The sequence below is a fragment of the Talpa europaea genome (genome assembly GCF_964194135.1).
Source record: "Talpa europaea genome assembly, chromosome: 8".
Taxonomy (NCBI): Eukaryota; Metazoa; Chordata; class Mammalia; order Eulipotyphla; family Talpidae; genus Talpa; species Talpa europaea.
Window position 1 is genome coordinate 90,697,291 of NC_140075.1, and position 18,299 is coordinate 90,715,589.

The 18,299-nt window shown below is 41.3% G+C and overlaps 1 protein-coding gene across 2 annotated transcripts in view; it reads left to right on the forward strand.

The window, feature by feature from the left end:
* Positions 1-18,299, forward strand: part of SYT16 (synaptotagmin 16) — a gene marked incomplete at both ends in the record, with an annotated part of 91,489 nt that overhangs the window by 62,905 nt on the left and 10,285 nt on the right. The window contains 4 exons of one of the 2 annotated variants that reach the window (XM_084241182.1): positions 419-682; positions 6,159-6,415; positions 12,437-12,877; positions 15,436-15,625. In XM_084241182.1, coding sequence (XP_084097308.1) covers positions 419-682; positions 6,159-6,415; positions 12,437-12,877; positions 15,436-15,625 — 1,152 coding nt within the window. The remainder of the gene's footprint in view (positions 1-418; positions 683-6,158; positions 6,416-12,436; positions 12,878-15,435; positions 15,626-18,299) is intronic. The other variant, XM_084241183.1, reaches the window with a different exon arrangement.

Here is an 18,299-nt window from a genome sequence, read left to right on the forward strand (position 1 = left end):
ATAAATAAGATGAGGCAAGGACCACATTTCCATCATCACTGACTGGAGCTGCATGTAAGGCTACTGTGTAGATCACTGTTCCCTTCCCTGTTAGAATTCAGGGACGCAGCATGACAAGCCAGCGGGGCTGTGGAGCTCCAGGAGTGTACTCTTTTACTCATTAGCTTGACTATGGGTGTTTCAATGGCTCCTCTGGGTGCCACTCACATATTTTGAATTACCCTCATAAACCTTTTCTTGTTTTATTCCTTGGAACCAAATTTTGTATTTCAAAGAGGCCTTTATTTCTTCCCATCCAGTTTGTGTCAGCGTTGATCCAGACTAATGGTTCATTTCCTCTCTTCTAGTTCTCCAAATTGTCTCTGTATTCTTGTAGGCCCCAGGAGCCAGTCTCATGACTCTTGTTGTTTGCTCCCAGTTAACAGCTTTGGAGAGGATGAAGAACTGTCCACGTCTTCCGACAGTGACGAGGAGGTGATCAAACAATTTGAAATTTCGGTGTCCCGGTCCCAGAGTTTCCGATCAGGAGCTTCTGAGAAAGGAAAGCAGACAGGATTGGAGCAGAAACCAAAATTCAGCCGCTTACTATCAACCCATGAAGAAGATAGCACTGAAGTGTCTGCCTGTGAAGGTATTCTTTGGTCAAAGCCTTTGTCTATACTGGGGATGGCCAATGTAAAAAGTGTTTTTGAGTCACTGTGCTTGTATCTGCAAGTCTGGACAGGAAAAGAAAATGGAGCAGGACTCAGTCTGGCGCAGGCACAAGGGCTGCTTCCCGCCTTAGGGGGCCCTGTCGAGCAGAGGACAGGGAGAGGAAGTGGATCAGAAGTACAGAAGTCTGCACCCCAGATTTATGGCACCCCTTCTAATATATTGAACACTAATGATTAGAATGGTATTTATCAAGCTCTATAAAATCTTATATCCTCCTGATAAGGACAAAAATTTAAAATACCTTTCTGCTAACATAGAGATTTTGCACCTTTTCTCCCATTTGGAATAATAGACTCTATTTTTCCTATCTCTACATAAGTTCAGAAGATTTTTGAAGCCTTTCTTTTAGTGCTTTGTATTACTAAGTCACAGGCATTGTTTAATTTTCCAGATAAAAAATACATATTATAATAATATTGAATAACCGCTTTCAAGCAACACACGCCCAACACTCCCTCATTTCCTATAGTTTCTAAAGCCACTTCTCCTGCCCAGTGACAAACTGGGCAAGAGCCAGGTCTTTAGTCATCCTTTAGCAACTTCATACTAACTTTATCTTTCACAAAGGGTAAGGGAAGATATTTGGAGGCAGAATAACCGATAACCTGTCTTGTGCTGACAGGTAGACCTTGTTAGGATTCTCCCTCCTTCCCTAATCTGGAGATGGGATGCAAAGAGACTGGTACAGTATTTCCTGTGCTTTCCCAAGGGAACATCGGGCATCTGACTCCTCTGTGCCCAGAACCCCGAATAGTCACAGAAATCCAGATAGGGAAGGATTTGTGAAGTGTATTTGATGAAAAGCTAGAGCAAGTGCCCTGCTACCCACCTGAGTAAACTGGCCTAGGTGTCCTAGGCTCTCTCATTTTTTCCTCCTTTCTTTTGGGACAGGTGGCCAGTCAAGCCAAAGGGAGCGTGACTATAGAGCTTTCATGTTTTTCAACACCAGCACTAGGAAGGGCAAGAGGAGTGTGCATAAGTTGAGAAAAGCTAACAGAGGGGAAATTTCTGTTTTCTAAATTCAAGTAACATTGCTCTGTAACGTTACATAAGTTTCATTTGTGCTTCACTGAGCACCAACATGTGTGTATAACCCAGTAAGTTCATTGCTAAACATTCAGTTCTGTCCTTCTCCACATCATTGTCCCCTCTGCTTCAGTTTATACACCCCACCTTCCCTTCCAGTGACCACTAATTGGTTTTATGGTCCAAAAGTTTATTTTTGTCTCATTTAGTCCACTTTGTTGTTTCCTTTCTCTACATACCACACATGAGTGAAATTATAAGGTGTTTGTCTTCTGAACTGATGATGTGGATGAGGCCAGCAGAAAAAGAACCAAACAGAAAAAGGATAGAATTAACGAGAAGAACCCTATTTTCCATTAGGGAAATATAATAATTTGTATCCACTATGTAATTATTCTTGTTGATATAGGCCAACATAACATTTTATTACTATTCTTTTCTACCAAGATAAGTCAAGAAATAAATGCTTTATGTAACCAAAGCATGACATCAGTAATTGCTGACCTCTGTCATGTCCTCATAGCCTTGCTTGCTTTCCTCTTTCTGTGGTGTTACCGCCCAGCATTCTTCTGTCTCCGTCAGGAGGGCAAGTGTTAGCTAATGAAAGTTAATAGCAGTTGATTCCCGAGGAGCAGCTTGTTTAATTCTAAAACTAATGGCCCCATTTTCCCCAAAACTCAGTGTCTGGTTTCTGACATTTTAACCTTTACCCTTCCTGGGGTGAGCAACGGCTTTTATCCTAACAGGTGAGTCTGACTTTTTTTTTTGACAGGTGGTGATAGAAAAGTTAGGTGTTTTTTTTTTTTTTAACTTGAGAAAGGAAAAAGTCCACTTCATTGCATAAATTACCCATAGATTTTAAAGATTTTGAAGAAAATTAGCAGTTTTCATAACAATGAAGAATTGCATGCTAAATTTTAGGTTAGCAAATGCCATGGAAATGTTAATGTAATTTTTAATGCATGAACTTTTTTACTGTGTCATTTCTTTTTGTTCATCTTTAGATCAGTGAACTTGTTCCATCAATAAAAAATAATAGAGGGATTAAGTAAGCATCCCAGGGAGGATTTTTTGGACCATTTTCTATTAGCTACTTTTTACGCTACCTCAAATAAGATTTCCAAAGATCAAATTTAACTGTAGATAATTCTTCTACTTTAAAACTGTATTCAAAATGTTGGACCTGTAAAATCAAAGGTTCAAATCCAAGTGAAACTGAACCATGAAGGAGTTGTTGGTGGGTTGTCTCTTGTTTCATCTTAAGTGAGATCCATCCTGCTAGAAGAGATGTGAGTCTGTCAGAAGCAAGATGATAAATCTATCTTCGTGATGCAGGCAAGTCTCTCTTGTCTTGTGTGTAGTTTATTATCTTCGTGTGTTAAGTATCACTGCATTACTGTCAGGGATGGTTTGGGCTTAGTGACCAGGATCAGTGGCTGCATAACATGAAAACAGGCCACAGAACAGCAGTGTACTTACTAGGGCTTTCTTTTGTTTTTGAATGAAACCTTACTTTTGCTTGTGAAACACTTCATCTTTAGGACATTTCATAAAAGCCAGAACTTACCTTCCTGCTGTCACTAAAATCAGCTAAATTAGCCCCAGAATCTGTGCTCAGTTTTGTTTTGGACAGTGTATCAAAGTTAATAATAATAAAAAAGAATGGAAACAGCAGGGTGGGTATTTATATTTCGAGAGATTTATTACAATGAATTGACTTACGTGATTGTGGAGGCTGGCTGAGCAGCAGAACACACAGCTGTGAAAGCCACAGGACAGGCTGTTGGGAAGTGCAGGCTAAGGGCTCATGTCTGAGCTGAGTCCATGGGTGAAATTTCTGCTCTTCCAGGGACCCCTTACCTTTCCTGTTAACATTCTTTCAGTGGAACTATTATGTAGGATTACATCCTTCATTTAAAACCAACCCCTTAAAGGCTTCAATTGCATCAACAAAGCACCTCTATGCAACAGCTAGATTAGTGTCTGATTGGATAATTGAGGCCTAGAGTCTAGCCAAGCTGACACGTGAAAATGACCATTATAGATGGTAAGCAAAAGCATGGATGGTGGTAGAAGGGAGGGGTTTGGGGGTATATGAGAAAGAAATTGAATCAGAGGGTTACATGCCAGCAAAGTGAGATATGGAATAAGCAAGTTCAGTACTTGTTCTACTAAAATTAATGTGCATGATGTGACATAATTATGTCCTATAATTTCTAAGAAGGCAGGATACATTTCTCTGACAACAAAAAATTACTTTTCTGTATGTTTGAGGTGATATGATCTTTAATGCCCAGGAAGAATGCTTTATGTAATGGTGAATCACCTGTCCCTTTCCTCCTCTTTGCAGCTTGACTTGTATCTAGATTTGCTTTTCTAATTTATTCCTTGCTTGTCTGTCAAGGAAAATGGTTTGTTACATTAATATAGTTCTTATGTTTTTCAGTTATGAATAGCTTTTCAAGGCTTAATGTAGCTTTTGAAAATTCCCTTATTACTGATCTAGGTATTATCACTGTAGGAGTTAAAGTCATGAGACAATTTTATGGGGGTAATTTCTTGGCAAAGTTAGGTTTTGTGCTGAAATCCTGCTGGGTGCTACACATGTTGATGGATGACCCACTGTTTAATAGAACATTTTAGTGTTCATATAAGTGAGGAATGGAGGTGCTAATTAGAACTGTAGAAAAGAATTCTGCTTTATGTTGTAGGGTTTTGCATATAGAATATCCCTTGTTCTGTCATTTCTGTGGCTTTTCAAAAGTGTGTTTGCCAAATAACTGTAAGCATGAATGTAAAAATTTTGTAGTGTCATATGAAAGTGTTTCCAAGGGTCCTGAACTAAAATATTAAGAATAAGGCAGATAGGGGAACTTCTCACTGACTTGTCATAGTTTTACAAAATTCTAAATTAGGAGTCTGAACTTGTGCTCTGAGTAACCTACCTGGAGATGTTTTTATATGGACTGCATAGGGTGATAATATATCTTAAAGATTGCATGTTTACTATAAATAGGTCATATACTTCTCTGTGAAACCTCTGTCACCACCTCCATGTTGCAACTTGGCTGGTTCAAATTGTTATTGGCCTAGGCTTTAGAGTTCTTTGAGGGTTTAGTGAAACCTATTGGTACATGAAGACTATGCAGTAGACATAGGGCCATTCTGGAGCCTATATTCTAGCAGAGGTTTTGAAACTAATGGTGGAAAAAATTGCTACCATCCAGTGTGTAAATAAGAGTTGACTTGTGATATGCACTTTGTCATCCCACTCACTCATCCTGTCTGTTTCTTCAATTTTCTCTCATTCTGAGTGGGAGTGTGGCTGCTGGAGGATACTGGTAGCCCAAGAGATGACTTCTATGGCTACTTTTCCCCCCTCATACCTCAATTAGTTTATTATTTTAATTGTTATAAATTAAGCTAACATTTGTTTACAACGCTGTATATGATTCAGAATTATAGGATCACACCTTGGCTGCTTTGGGTGTGGGAAACAAATCACAGTGAAAGTTATTACTTAAGAAGAGCCTGCCAGTTTTTCTTTACCATCCCAGGGTAACCTAGACATGAAAGAGGCAGGGGACAAGGGAAGGGAATAGACAGATAGACGTGGAAGGTGTAGAAAGGTAGAATAACACTAAGGTTAAAGAAAACCACTGAGTCTGAAGGAGTCAGGGAAAATTTTGGTGTTGGTGGGGTTTTGAATGGACAAGGTGAAAAAGACAAGGGCCTGAGAAGAACAGTGAAAAGACACACACAACATTTTCGTGAGTCAGGGAGACCGTGAGTGACAGCCAGTTGGGCGGCAGTATGAATGAGCTTTGCTGGGGTGAGGTCAGTGTGGGTCACACAGGTAAGCAAGGCTTACTCTGTGACTCTCTGATGGCTTCCATATCATTGTACAGTTAAAAAAACAAAGATTCAGACAGTTCAAATGTTGTTCAAGTCTTAATGTAGAGCTAGGATTTAAACCTCTGCTAGCTGAGTCTACCTCCAATGTTCTTGCCATAGAGCTAATAGAAACATTTTTACTTGAGAGAACCACTGAGCCTTTTGGACAGGGGATGAAATGATAAGGGAGCAAGAAGAAAGAATGACCTCCACGGTAATTTGCTCTGTCTGCTCTTTTAGCACTAGCTAATATGTTTATATTAGTCCTGAGACATAAATACACATTCCTTATATGCATATTACTAGAAAATAGTAAGTCTTCTTGTATCCCACATAATGAACTATTGGTGTTCTTGATGATATGGGCCAAGTTCACGATATGATTGGAATTATACTTTTACTGGTGTTACTTGATGGGTTTTGTTTTTAAAGTCTTGATGGGTGTGGTTGCCACTGCTCAATTTCTCTAGGTAAAAAGTGTAAAAAACAATACATTTGAAATAGTTTCCTTATTGCCAATTTAGATTTGGATGGAGCCAGCCGGCTGAGTTACTCTGAGAACCTGTCTTACAGTGAAGATGGCCCCATCTCTGCCCACTCCCGGTCCATATGTGAGAAGGCGGATGCTCGGCGCCATGACACATCTTCCCCGGAGAGCAGTGTGGTCCGCAGTCTCAGTCGCCAGTCCACGGAGGGCAGCTTGGACACTGAGACAGCTTTTAATAGCCGGGGCTTTGAAGACTCATACGCCACAGACAGCTCCTCTGCGTGGAGTCCAGAGGCAAGTTGTTTCCATTCTTCCCTTGCTGGGGTGTGTGTGCCTTCTGGCTGGTTCTTCTCCCTCTTCCCGCTCTCCTTCTCCATGCCCTCCTCCCAAGAAAAAAATTCCCCAAAAGGAAGAATTGCCTTGCAACCTTGAAAACCAAAAAACTAAAGGGCCTTAATTTGAAATAAATTTTTGTTCAGATGAATAAGGCACAACTGCTATGTGTGTTTATAAAAGAATCATAGGTAAATTTCTTTCAAAATGGAAAATAAAAGAATAATGGGAGAAAGCAACAATCAAGCTTCTTTTTTTTTTAAAAAGGCTTTTTTTTAACAGTCTGATTTTTATACAAAGTATTTTTAATTCCATAGAGAGATTGGTTTATTTCCTCCATGATTTCAGTTATGAGGAATATGTTCTTATGAACCCCAAACTTTGAGATATGACTTTTTGAATAGGAAAATTATTTGAAAATTAAATAAAATGGTCCTCCAGATGAGATGATACAAGTTATTATGATGAGGGGCCTTCCCTGTGGTGCAGTGGTTGAGCGCTGGGTTGCAAGGCTGCCTGCAGCCTCTGCAGCGCCGGTTTGATCCCCATCCACGGGCGACGGTCCCACGATGATAGGCATCAGTAATGACCCTTTGGTCCTATCTTGCCATTTTTTTTTTAAATTCTGTTGCCTTTTGGAACTAATCTCTGATCAAAGATGGTTCTTCTAAATTCTTTCTCGATTGAAACTTACTCTAGAATGTTCCTAACCATTCAGAGCTATGACTGAAGGTGATGATGATAGAAACTACCTTTTATTGAGCAGTTACTATGTGCCAAGCACTGGTATAAGGCTGTTAAAAACTTTATTTTTCCATACAAGTATTTATAGCTATTCTTTGTTAGTTATTACCTATTATGATCCATATATTTGGGAATTTAAAATAGTGGTATCTACTACTTCTTTTAATCTAGTTTTGATATATTGAGTTGCATAAGTACATAAAACTTTAATTTGTGGGAACTGAGGCAGTAGAAGAAGGAAGATGATTTTGTAAGCATCAGCCTCGAGGAGAAACTATACAGGATGACTTTCTCACTCAGACCTTGACTGTCAGACACTCTAAATGCTCATCTAGGAGAAGAAGGATGAAAACACAGAAAATCATGTTCCAAAGCCTGACTACTGAGGCACAGGGGCAGTGGAGGGTCCATGAGGAGGCATGCATGTGAGTGTGCATGTGTGTGTGCCCTTGTGTTGGTGTTACTGCTGAGCACTGATAATGCAGATAATGCTGTTTGTGACTTGTTAAAAACAGCCCTTCAGAAAGCAGCAGCTGGGGCTATTAACCTGGTACATCTTGTGGGGAAAAAAAATTGCTCTTTCCTGTCAGTTTACTGCTAAGAATCATATCAAATCCCACACAATAACATTTAACATTGAAAAATACTCTTTTTGGTTTGCTCACCACAAAAACAAAACATAACTGTTTACCTGCGTATTCATACTCCTTTCTCTTTATAACTGTGCCTTTAGGCTTGGAATTACTTTTTCCAGGTAACCTCCTATTTGCCTGCCTCATGGAGTTTTAATAGAAGACTTGGTGTTGAGGGTACTAAATGTTCTCAGACTCCAAAAATACCCAGACATCTCTGTGTGCTCCATTCAACTTCTTATCTATTTTGAGACAAAAACTGTAATTTGGTGCTCCTACAGTAGAACCTCAAACGCAGCTCGGAGGCAGTTCATGTACCTGTCTGCTTTGCAGGCTTAGCTCACCTTTTAAGAATTTATTTATTTGCTCCTGAGCTGTATTTAAGAACCTGTCTTCCCCTGAGTATCTGGCACTGGGAACAGACGGTGGGGATGTTTACTTTGGGCCACACAGACGACATCAGCAGTGTATTACTAACACAGAAAGGCTTTCAATTGGCAGACAATCTTTATAAACCTAGGTGGGTCTTGATAAGGATGCAAGTGCTCCCATCCTTAAAAGAAACAAACTCAAGATATTAGAGCTAAAAGAATCACTTATTTTTGCCTCAGAAGGAAACTGGCCATGCAGCCTGCCTACCTGTGAGGCTGATGGATTTCTACTCACTGTTCTCTGTGCTGGAAGAGGTCATGATGTTTACCTGCAGCCCCGAGGGTGGGTAAGGAGACAGTGGAAGGGTGCCTGGAGATTCTGAGCACACAAGGAGGCAGGTGTCCCACTTTTCATTTCTGCTTTCTACTGATTAACTGGTTGGTCTTGAGAAGTTAATTAAAATCTGCCAAATGGGGATAAAAATGAAGAGATTTTTACCTCACAGGAAAGTCAGCTGGATTAGTGGTATTAACAGTACCCACACGAGGAGCGCCTTTAGTTGCCTGGTGATAGGTAAAGTGTGTTGAAATAATTAATTGCTATGAAATACCGGCCTCAACAAATCTTTGTCACAGAACAATCTAGGAAGGGGCCACAAAGCTGTTTTCTTGGGCCACAACTTGGATTGACCCCTTCTAGACCTGTTTGTGTCTTCTTCAGAGTTTTTAGGACAGTCATTTCAGAGTTCTCCCTGGGGCTTCACAAAAAACTGTAGGTGAAGTGAGTATTTATTTGAAAAGATGGTCTGATAGGTATGTGGAGTCCTAGGTGGAGAGATTCACACTAAGTAGGATATTTTTACCTCGATGTTGAAGTTGATGATGAAAACTCAGGACTGTTAACTAGTATTAAGAGCAAGGACCTTACACATTGACCTTGGACACAAATACACAAATAGCCATGATGAAAGGTTTGGGGGAGCAGAAGGGAGACTTCATGGGTCAATATAAGGTTTGGGATATTGAGTATTGAATACTGAAAAATCCTGAATAGTCCTGTCTGGGTCTATGATGGAGATGGGGGGGGGGGATCAGGAGTGAGTTATTTAGCCTTTCTAAGCCTAATTTTCTCCTCTGTAAAATGAAGATATTAAAATATCTACCTTGTTAGGTTCACAGGAATATTTAAAAAGATGTATCTTAGCTGGACTCCACAAAAAGCAGAGCCTCAGGCCAAGACTTCTGTTCTACTTTCTTAGGAAGTATAATCCTGAGATTAAAAGTAAGTGACCAGGGAGTCGGGTGGGGAAGAAGGGAGAGCAGGTATGAAAATGTTAATGAGTGACCACCCTGTGAGAATCACAGCTTGATTTTGTGGGATTGCACTCTAGGGATATCTATCCAAGGGAGATGGGGCATGAACCCACCAGCTTCTCTGGACTTCGCATGGGTGCCAAACAGGATTCTGTAGATTTCCAAGCTTTGACATCAATGGAGAGGACTGTGGTGGGAGCTGAGAGTTACATTGCATGAGCCAGAGATAAGACCTGTCAAGGTGTGCCTCGCTAAAGTCACTTAGAGCCCAAGAAGGTTGTACCTGTAGAGAAAGATGGGACAAGAGGTGAGGCCAACATCTGTACATAAGAACTGGCTTGTACAGTCTTTGAAAGGTTTAGTTTGGTGTCTGTCATAAGGGTAGGGCTGATGGAGCTATGCTAGCATAGCTATAAATGTTAGCTGTATTACTTTTGTAATGTAGCTACATTACTTTTGGTCCAGCAAGTAACATAGATGATCAAGAGTGGACTAAAATAGATGGGAGTTTTAACAGACGACTGTGACTTGATTTTTGAGTTGGCCTAACTCCTTGGAGATTTGCTTCTAATATTATATCTACACTAGTTAGTTGTATTCAAAAATCTCTATAGCAACCATTTTATCACTCAAAACTAAGTACCTCTGAATAGAAACTCTCACACATGAATGCATACTCAGAGGAAAGGATATAAGAAACTTCCCTTACTTTACAAAAAGCCTAAATTTTCTTGAGAGACTAATTTGAATCTTTAAAGAGAAGGGCATTTATTAGATTTCTACTGTGTCAAGTCCTTTAATTTTTGCATCAACCTTCTAAAGTTGGTTGAAGACAACAGGCCATAGAAAAGATGAGATAGGGCCTCCCCGGTGGCGCAGCGGTTGAGCGCTGGGTTGCGAAGCTGCCCGCAGCCTCTGCGGCGCCGGTTCGATCCCCGGCTGCTCCCCGGCCACTGGAGGAGGGTCCCACATGGCACGCAGACCTCTCCTGCCACCCACTGCTCCCCTCAGCAGTGTACTTCGGTCCTTCTGCCTGCTCTGCTCCCCGCTCTGGCTCTGGTGAATTCTCTCACCCTCCCGCGCTTCTGACTGTACCCAGTGCATGTATAAACAAAACAAACAAACAAATAAATAAATAAATAAATCATGCCTCTATAAAAAAAAAAAACAAAAAAAAAAAACCAGAAAAAAAAAAAGAAAAGATGAGATAGCCTGCCTTATGCCACAGAGGTAGTGCATGGTAGAACTGGGATTCCTGAGGATGTCTGATTCCAGAGCACTGTGCATTTTCACCTGAACTCTGTGCAAAATTTTTGTCAATAAGAGCACATTTTGGGGCATTTTGTTATATTTTTTAAAATAATGAGGTTTTTTAATTAGCACAGTCTGGTGTTAAATGACTTAAATAAGAACTGATTGTGATTGATAATGTACTCAATGGAATACTACTCAGTTACAAAAAAAAGATCAACTCTTGCCACTTGTGATGACATGGAGAAAATGGAGGGGATTATGCGAAGTGAAATATATCAGAAGTAGAAAGACAAATACCAGATGATTTCATTTATGTGTGGACTACTGAGGAACAGAACAAAGGATTAGACAAAACCAAACCAGTAACAAGCCCTAGAAATCTGACTTTGGAATTGAAGTTTCCAGAGTGGGGAGGGGTGTGAGGAGAGCAAATGTGGGAGGGGGAACAATGGATATGGTGGAGGGCTATGAGTGCCTTGGTGGGGAGTGTGGTCTGGTGACATACATTAGAAGAGGTGTGATATTCCTCTGAATCATGTACAGTGTTGCCAACAAACATTAGTGCAATGAAATAAAATAGAATCAGACCGAAGTTATGGTAAAAGTCATACCTTCAGAAGAAAAATAACATTATGTGACATTATTTATAGTTTGTTAGAACGTGGTTCCTTATAGTTACTGCAGTTCAGCTCAATTTTCTCAGTGAGGTCGTCAGATCTGAATGACGACAGGTAAATTGCTGTCTAAGGGTGATATTTCATAATGAGAGAAGCCACATTTGAAAATAGGTAAGCCAGTGATGGAAAAATATATTTATAGGGTCTTTTCTGAGCCAGGTATTTTTCTCATCTATTAAAACCACACAACACTACTCTATCAATTAGGCATCCTAATGCTCATTTTCAGCTAGAAGTCAAAGAGACTGGCCTACTTGGTGAGAGTCAAGAAGCTAGTCAGTGATAGAGCTGTGATTTCAACTGAGGCATCCTGTCTCCAGGTCTAGTGCTGCTACTTGCTAAATGGCTGATGACACCCTTGCCACTCAAAGTTACTCAAAATGTGATTTGAGCTCAGCAGTGACATCCCCTATGAATGCCACCCCAGTCCTACTATATCATAATCCCTTGATGATTCAAGTGTGCATGAACATTTGAGCAGCACTGCCCTAAACATTTTCTTCCACATAATTTGGCAATAAACTAGACGGTCATTTGTCCCTAACCCCCTATGGAATTCTTATTTGCCAGAGGTTCTGGCCTGAGGAGTTCGGGCCTATGTGGAGGAGTCATTTCTCCTGGAGAATCAAGGAAAAATCACCTCTTGGCTGTTGCATAGTTGACTTAGCTTCTCTTAGAGATTGAAATGGTGGTGATCACTTGTGCTTTTTGAGGGACAGTGTATATGAAAATACTTTGCAAACTTTAAAAGCTTTGTTTATTCATTCCAAAAGCACTTGTGAAGGCTCTCCACGTGCAAGGCACTGTGTCCTCAAAGAATCCATAGACTAATGGAGAGATGCACCAGTAAATGGACCTTTCTAATACAGGGGGCTATGTCCTGGCATTTAGAAGCTGGGGTTCTGAAGGAGCACAGAGGGACGGCATCTCCCCTGAATGAAATTGGGAATTTTCACTTCCATGCCTAATCTTTTCCTCTACCTGCAACAGGAACATGATGGGACCAATTTTCAGGTACCATCTGGGGTCCCAGAGCCCATCTCAAAATGTGGGGACCTAGATGTCATCTTCGAATATAGAGCTCCCAGCCAAAAACTCACAGTGACCATCGTGAGAGCACGGGGCCTCCCAGATAAGGACCGAAGTGGTGTCAACTCCTGGCAAGTCCATGTAGTGCTGCTACCCAGTAGGAAACAGAGGGGAAGGACATGCATACAGAGAGGGCCCAACCCTGTTTTCAAGGAGAAGGTCACCTTTGCCAAGCTGGAACCCAGAGATGTGGCCGCCTGTGCTGTCCGCTTCCGCCTGTATGCTGCCCGCAAGATGACCCGTGAGAGAATGATGGGAGAGAAGCTGTTCCATCTCAGCCACCTGCACCCAGAAGGGGAAATGAAAGTGACTCTGGTCCTGGAGCCAAGAAGTAATATCAGTGTGAGTATGTTAAATGGTGCTGCTAATGACGTGGTGTATTTGAGGATCTGGAATTGTCAGCCCTTGATTTAGTACATTCAGCCTGTGAATTCAAACACCTTAATTTAATTTTCCATTTGGCTCTTCTCATCCTTATAAGCCATGATTTGCACTTCATGGTACAATGGGTTTTTTTCACTCGTCTTTCCTGTAACTTGATGGATGTATTCCCTGTTCATTTTAGGAGATGACAGCAGCAGTGTGATGGAGGGCATAGAAAAACTGGGAGAGATGGCTTGGCCTTCTGGTTAGTGGATAAGTGGTACTATCAACCCCTCCCCCCATATCCTTTAGGATGAACCTCAGAGATGAGACTTTGAAGGTGAGGTTCTTTAGCAAGTGTGCCTGAGACATTTGCAATTGAAGCCCTGAACTCCAGCCAATTCTAAGACCTTCCATTTAGCTGACCAGGCTCCTTTCATCTGCCCCATCCTCTGTGTGCCTCAGAGTTTCAAGGAAAGACAACTTGCATGTCTACAAGATAGACAGCTGGCTATTGCCAACTCTCTCTCTCTCTCCCCCGCTCCCTCCCTCTCTCCCCCTTTCTCTCTCCCTCCCCCCTCTCTACATATGTGTGTGTGTATGTGTGTGTGTGTGTGTATGTGTGTGAGATCTGGTGTGAGATGGTTTCAAAAACCACATTGAAAGATCAGGTAGCTATCCTGGGCTATTAGGCCAGTCAGCCATCCATTTAAAAATGTTTACTGAGTGTCTACTTTATGTCAGGTGTTGTTTAGGAAAAAGGGGTACAGGAAAAATAACATGGAGATGTCTGTGTCCTTGGGAGCTTACAATCTACCAGAGGAAAGCCACAGGAGAGAATCCACTGTAGGCAAGGAAAGAGTGACAGAGGCTGCTATTTGTTTAGAAGGGTCAGAGAAAGTCTCTTTGTGGCAGTAATAAAACACAACAGTCAAGAAATTGAGGGAGCAAGACATGCGGAAGACAAAGATTCCAGACAGAGAAGAGAGTGACATATTCAGTGTCAGGAGGTGGGAAGAACTTGTCATGTTTCAGGAAGGGAAAGGAGCCAGAAAGTCTGGAGTGTGGTAATGGGCAATCTAGACACTTCCATTTTGAATAGATGCCCTAAAATTAGTAAACCCAGACTCAAATTCTGATTTTTTAATTCCTAAAACTATTCCTCCTGCAGGATTCACTATCTTGGAGAAAAAGCAATTTAACCCTTTTACATGTGCAGGTCAAAAATATTATAAGCCACCTGTGATTTTTCTCTTTTTTACCTGAATCCCTGTTGACCATATCTCCCCAAAACAACCAGCAGCTGAGTCTCTGCTGGATTATTGAAATGGCCTCCTAGTGGTCTCCTTGCTTGTTTATCTGCCCCTGCAGACTATCACACACATGGATCAGAATGAGCTGTTCCAAACGTAAGTCAGACTATTTCTTGTCTCTTCTCAAGCTACCTTTTTATCCCCTTAAGCTTTGAGTCAAGTCTGTCTGAAATCCTGGAACACAGAAGTCACAGGGGGCGGGAAGGAAAGTGCAGGGGTGGGTATGACCGTTCCCATATTTCCCCACAGGTATGAGACTATTTAAATCCTTTCAGTATTTTTACTTATCAGGGTTCCTGGTAGGTTCTAGGGAATGATTTCAGTTGTTGAGAAGAAAGGTTTGAGCCCCGCTTGTTTCTGATAGAGGAGGTGGTAGCTCTGGAAGGCAGGCTGGCTGGCCTGTCCCTACTGAGTCAAATCCAACTCCTGTTTTCCAAGTGAGAGTCAATATTCTGATCTATTTTGCTCTCCTCTTCCCAATGTGTCTGGAGCATAAGGGCAGGTACTTTGGACAAGTGTGGGGGAATAAACTTAACAGAAACTATGGATTCTTCTGAGCTCACTTAGTTTCTGCATGGTCACTGAGCTCTAATCCATAGTCTGCGTGTTAGCTTCTTTATCAAACAGTTGTAAATGTGCTCATTTCCAGTGCAATTCATTTCCTTAGGAGGAAAAATTTAGCATTGAGCGTATGCCTGACAACCTTCCGAAGCAGGATGAGGTGCCAAGTGTTCTACATGGTGCTAGCTGTCCAGTGGTCTTTCTTTACTAGTAAGGACAAAATGCCTCCTGTGTTGCTACATTCATCAAGAAGCTGCAGAGAACAGAAACAAAGCCCATGCCTGCAGTGGATGGGTTCCATAGAAACATTGGAGCACAAATTACACAGGAGGGAATTTTGGTCTATATTAAATGTATTATTAACTCTCCATGTATCTTGGAGGATTTGATTTACACTAGTAATAACATCTTTGTCCGTTTTGTCTTCAGAGAGGAAATATTGAATGGAGACGCTCTTGAAACAAATACGTCAACTAATATTGCGGGGGCTCCCATCCATGACTGTTCTCCCAGGCCCATTATCATTCATGCCGAGTGTGCCGTTAGTAATCTTTGGCAGCAGTTGAGATTGGTCCACAATTTCACCAAACATAATATCGGCTTTCTGTAAGAGGGAGTAGTGCCGTGTGGGCCAATGGATTCTTTGTTGTTCTTCCCCTCCAGAGTGGAGAGTCTCCGCTCAGCCCATCTGCAGTTTCTCACAGTGATAGTGCTTCATCTACACAGTCGCTGTCTCATGGAGGGGCGCCAGAGCTGCTGGTGGGGCTCTCCTACAATGCCACAACGGGGCGATTATCTGTGGAAATGATCAAAGGCAGCCATTTCCGAAACCTCGCTGTTAACAGAGCGCCTGGTAAGAGCATGTCTGTTCTCCCAATTCTCATCCTGCAGGGGGACGAAGAAGGCTGTGCCTACTTTCATCTTAATTCTTTAATTTTTGCAATAAAGTAATCTTAGTATGGGTTAGGCAAGTTTTTACAAAGTTATATCTCTGGATTTTTAGAATATCTTTTAGATAGCTTTCCATTAGTTAGATTGAAGGCTACTTTGATATCTAGATGACTCTTGGCAAAAAATACCTCCCATAGGGTATTTTATTGTATAAAATAAAAAGTAACATTGCATATGGACAACTGGAATCAGCTTATAGGTCCCAGGTCCTCAAGGAGAAGGAGAAGTCAGACTTTGGAGTGAGGCAGATGCAAGATTGAACTTCAGCTTTACCTGCTTGCCAACTCTCTTTGCCCTGATCCCATGCAATCTCTCTCTTTTTAAATCCCAATAGGCTCATTTAGGGCAAAGAGATATTAACACACATTCCTCATATGTTTTTGGAGTTTAAATATAGTAATTTATGTAAAGTATTTAGAACAGTGCCTAAATAGCATAGAATAAGCACACAGGAAATTTTAGTGGCCATGGTATGAATGGGGGAGAATGCTGAGGAGGGAGGTCTGGGATAATAAAAGCATCGCTCACCAGAGCAGCTACTGCTTCTGAGATCACCTCTGGAAAACCACACTCTCAGGGCTCAGGAATCCAAAATTCAAACAAACAAACAAAACAAAACTGCTGCCAACTGCCTCATCTTCTTTCCAACATTCGAGGAGGTTGAACAATGGAATAATACTGTTAAAAAATTAGCTTGCTGTTTGATGATATTGTTGCTAGAAAAAATAGTTGAAAGGAGGCAGGAAGATGGTTGCTGCCTCCATCCTGCCTTGGGGATCTTGTACAACTCTATCTAATCAAAAGAACCAAATTCATACCTAGAAGTCTAGCAGCAAGAGAGTCTGGAAATGTTGCGTTTCCATTCTTGCAGGAAGTTTAAATAAAAGGTAGTAGAATGGAGGTGAAGTGAGCCTGTCTACCACAGGCCCCAAGGTCTTACTGGATTAAGGATGAAGTGACTAACAGTATGGTAGGCTGCAAGACTCAGAGGATCTGGCCTTACATGAAGCCATCAATTGACTAGTCAGCCAAGCTGGCAACAAAGGTCAACTTCTACAACCACATCTGGGCTCTCATTCTTTTTAGACTTTAACTGTGATGCAACTCACAAAGTTTCTGTTCATAGTAGCTTATCAGACAGTCTATATGAATGCCATTAGTGTAAGGTATTCAATACTCTAGACTACAGAAGAAACCAGACACGTAAGCCATATTGTGTTGACACTCAGAGCCAGGTAAGAGCTATTCAAAATGCACAGTAAGTGCTGATTATTAATTGCACAGCTAGAGTTACTTGCTAGATACAGCTTTGTTTCCCAAATTAGCTGGGATTTACTAAAGAATTGGATTTACTGCTTTTCACTCAGAGCTTTTGCTGCTCTCTTTCCCTGTCCTCTAAACAATTTTTTTAGGGAGAACATGGTGGAGCTGCTGGGAATGATGGGGAGGTTGATCGCATTGTGGCCTATTCCAGCCCATGCTGGGAAACTTTAATTTGTGTGCTGGGTGGAAGCAGGCATTCCAGAAAAGAAGGATGGCATGGTGGCTAAGGAAAAATCAGCTGGAATCTGACAAACTAAGGTGTGAATGCAGGCTCTGCTATTTACTAGCTGTGAGTTACCAAAGCTTCAGAATCTGAGGCTCCTCTGTGAAACAGGGTCATCATTATACACTCTCTATATCAGAGTATTCCATATAAAGCTGTGTTGCTGAGGAGGTACTATGGTTTCCCCACACATTTCTGTATAAAAGAAATGATGCCCATAGAGGAAATTCTAATAAAAAATATTTAAAACAGAGTAGGGAAAAAAGGGCAAGTTCTAATTTATACCTTAATTTTACTCCAGAAGATTAAGTCAGTTTGGCGATTATTACATGATTTTTCATAAGCTTAGTTTTGCAAGTTAATGTGAAATGTAACTGACATGCTGTATCTTTGCAGCCAAAGTAATAGAAGACAATGTTACTGTGATACTATTAATTAAAACAGAAACCCAACAGTGAAGACAAAAGTTTTTTGTTCAAGTAGAATGCTGGTACTTGAGGAAAAGCCAGTTTAATTAGGAGGGGTTGAGAAAGTAGAATGTTTCTTTGTGGTGATTCTGAAAGGACCTCTTGGTACTTTCAAGGACTTTGGGTGCTGATGGCGTTGCTTCTTCATTATGTCTCACTTCATTATGGCTCTAGCAATACTTTGACCGTCATCAGGAAACCTTAAGATACATTTTTAGTTTCCAGGAGGAAGAGAACAAGAGCAAGAAAGGAATAAGAATTTTTTGATGTAACTGAGCAGTGTTGGAAGAAAAAGGGGGAAGAGAGAGAAGATATAAGCTGGGGATAAATAGGACTGGAGTGGGGAATGGAGAATGTTGGAGGGAGCATGCCAAGTGAGGAAAGGGAGGGGTACCCCCCATAGACCTGCATAAGAGTCAACCAGGAGGGAGGCTGTCAGGCAAGACACATGTATAGAGCTATGTGTGCAAAGGTCATAAATTCTGTGCCTGAGACATACTGCTCAGGTACAGTTATTCCCCTGTGAAGAGAAGACATCCATCCTCCCTTGTGGGGTAGCTGTG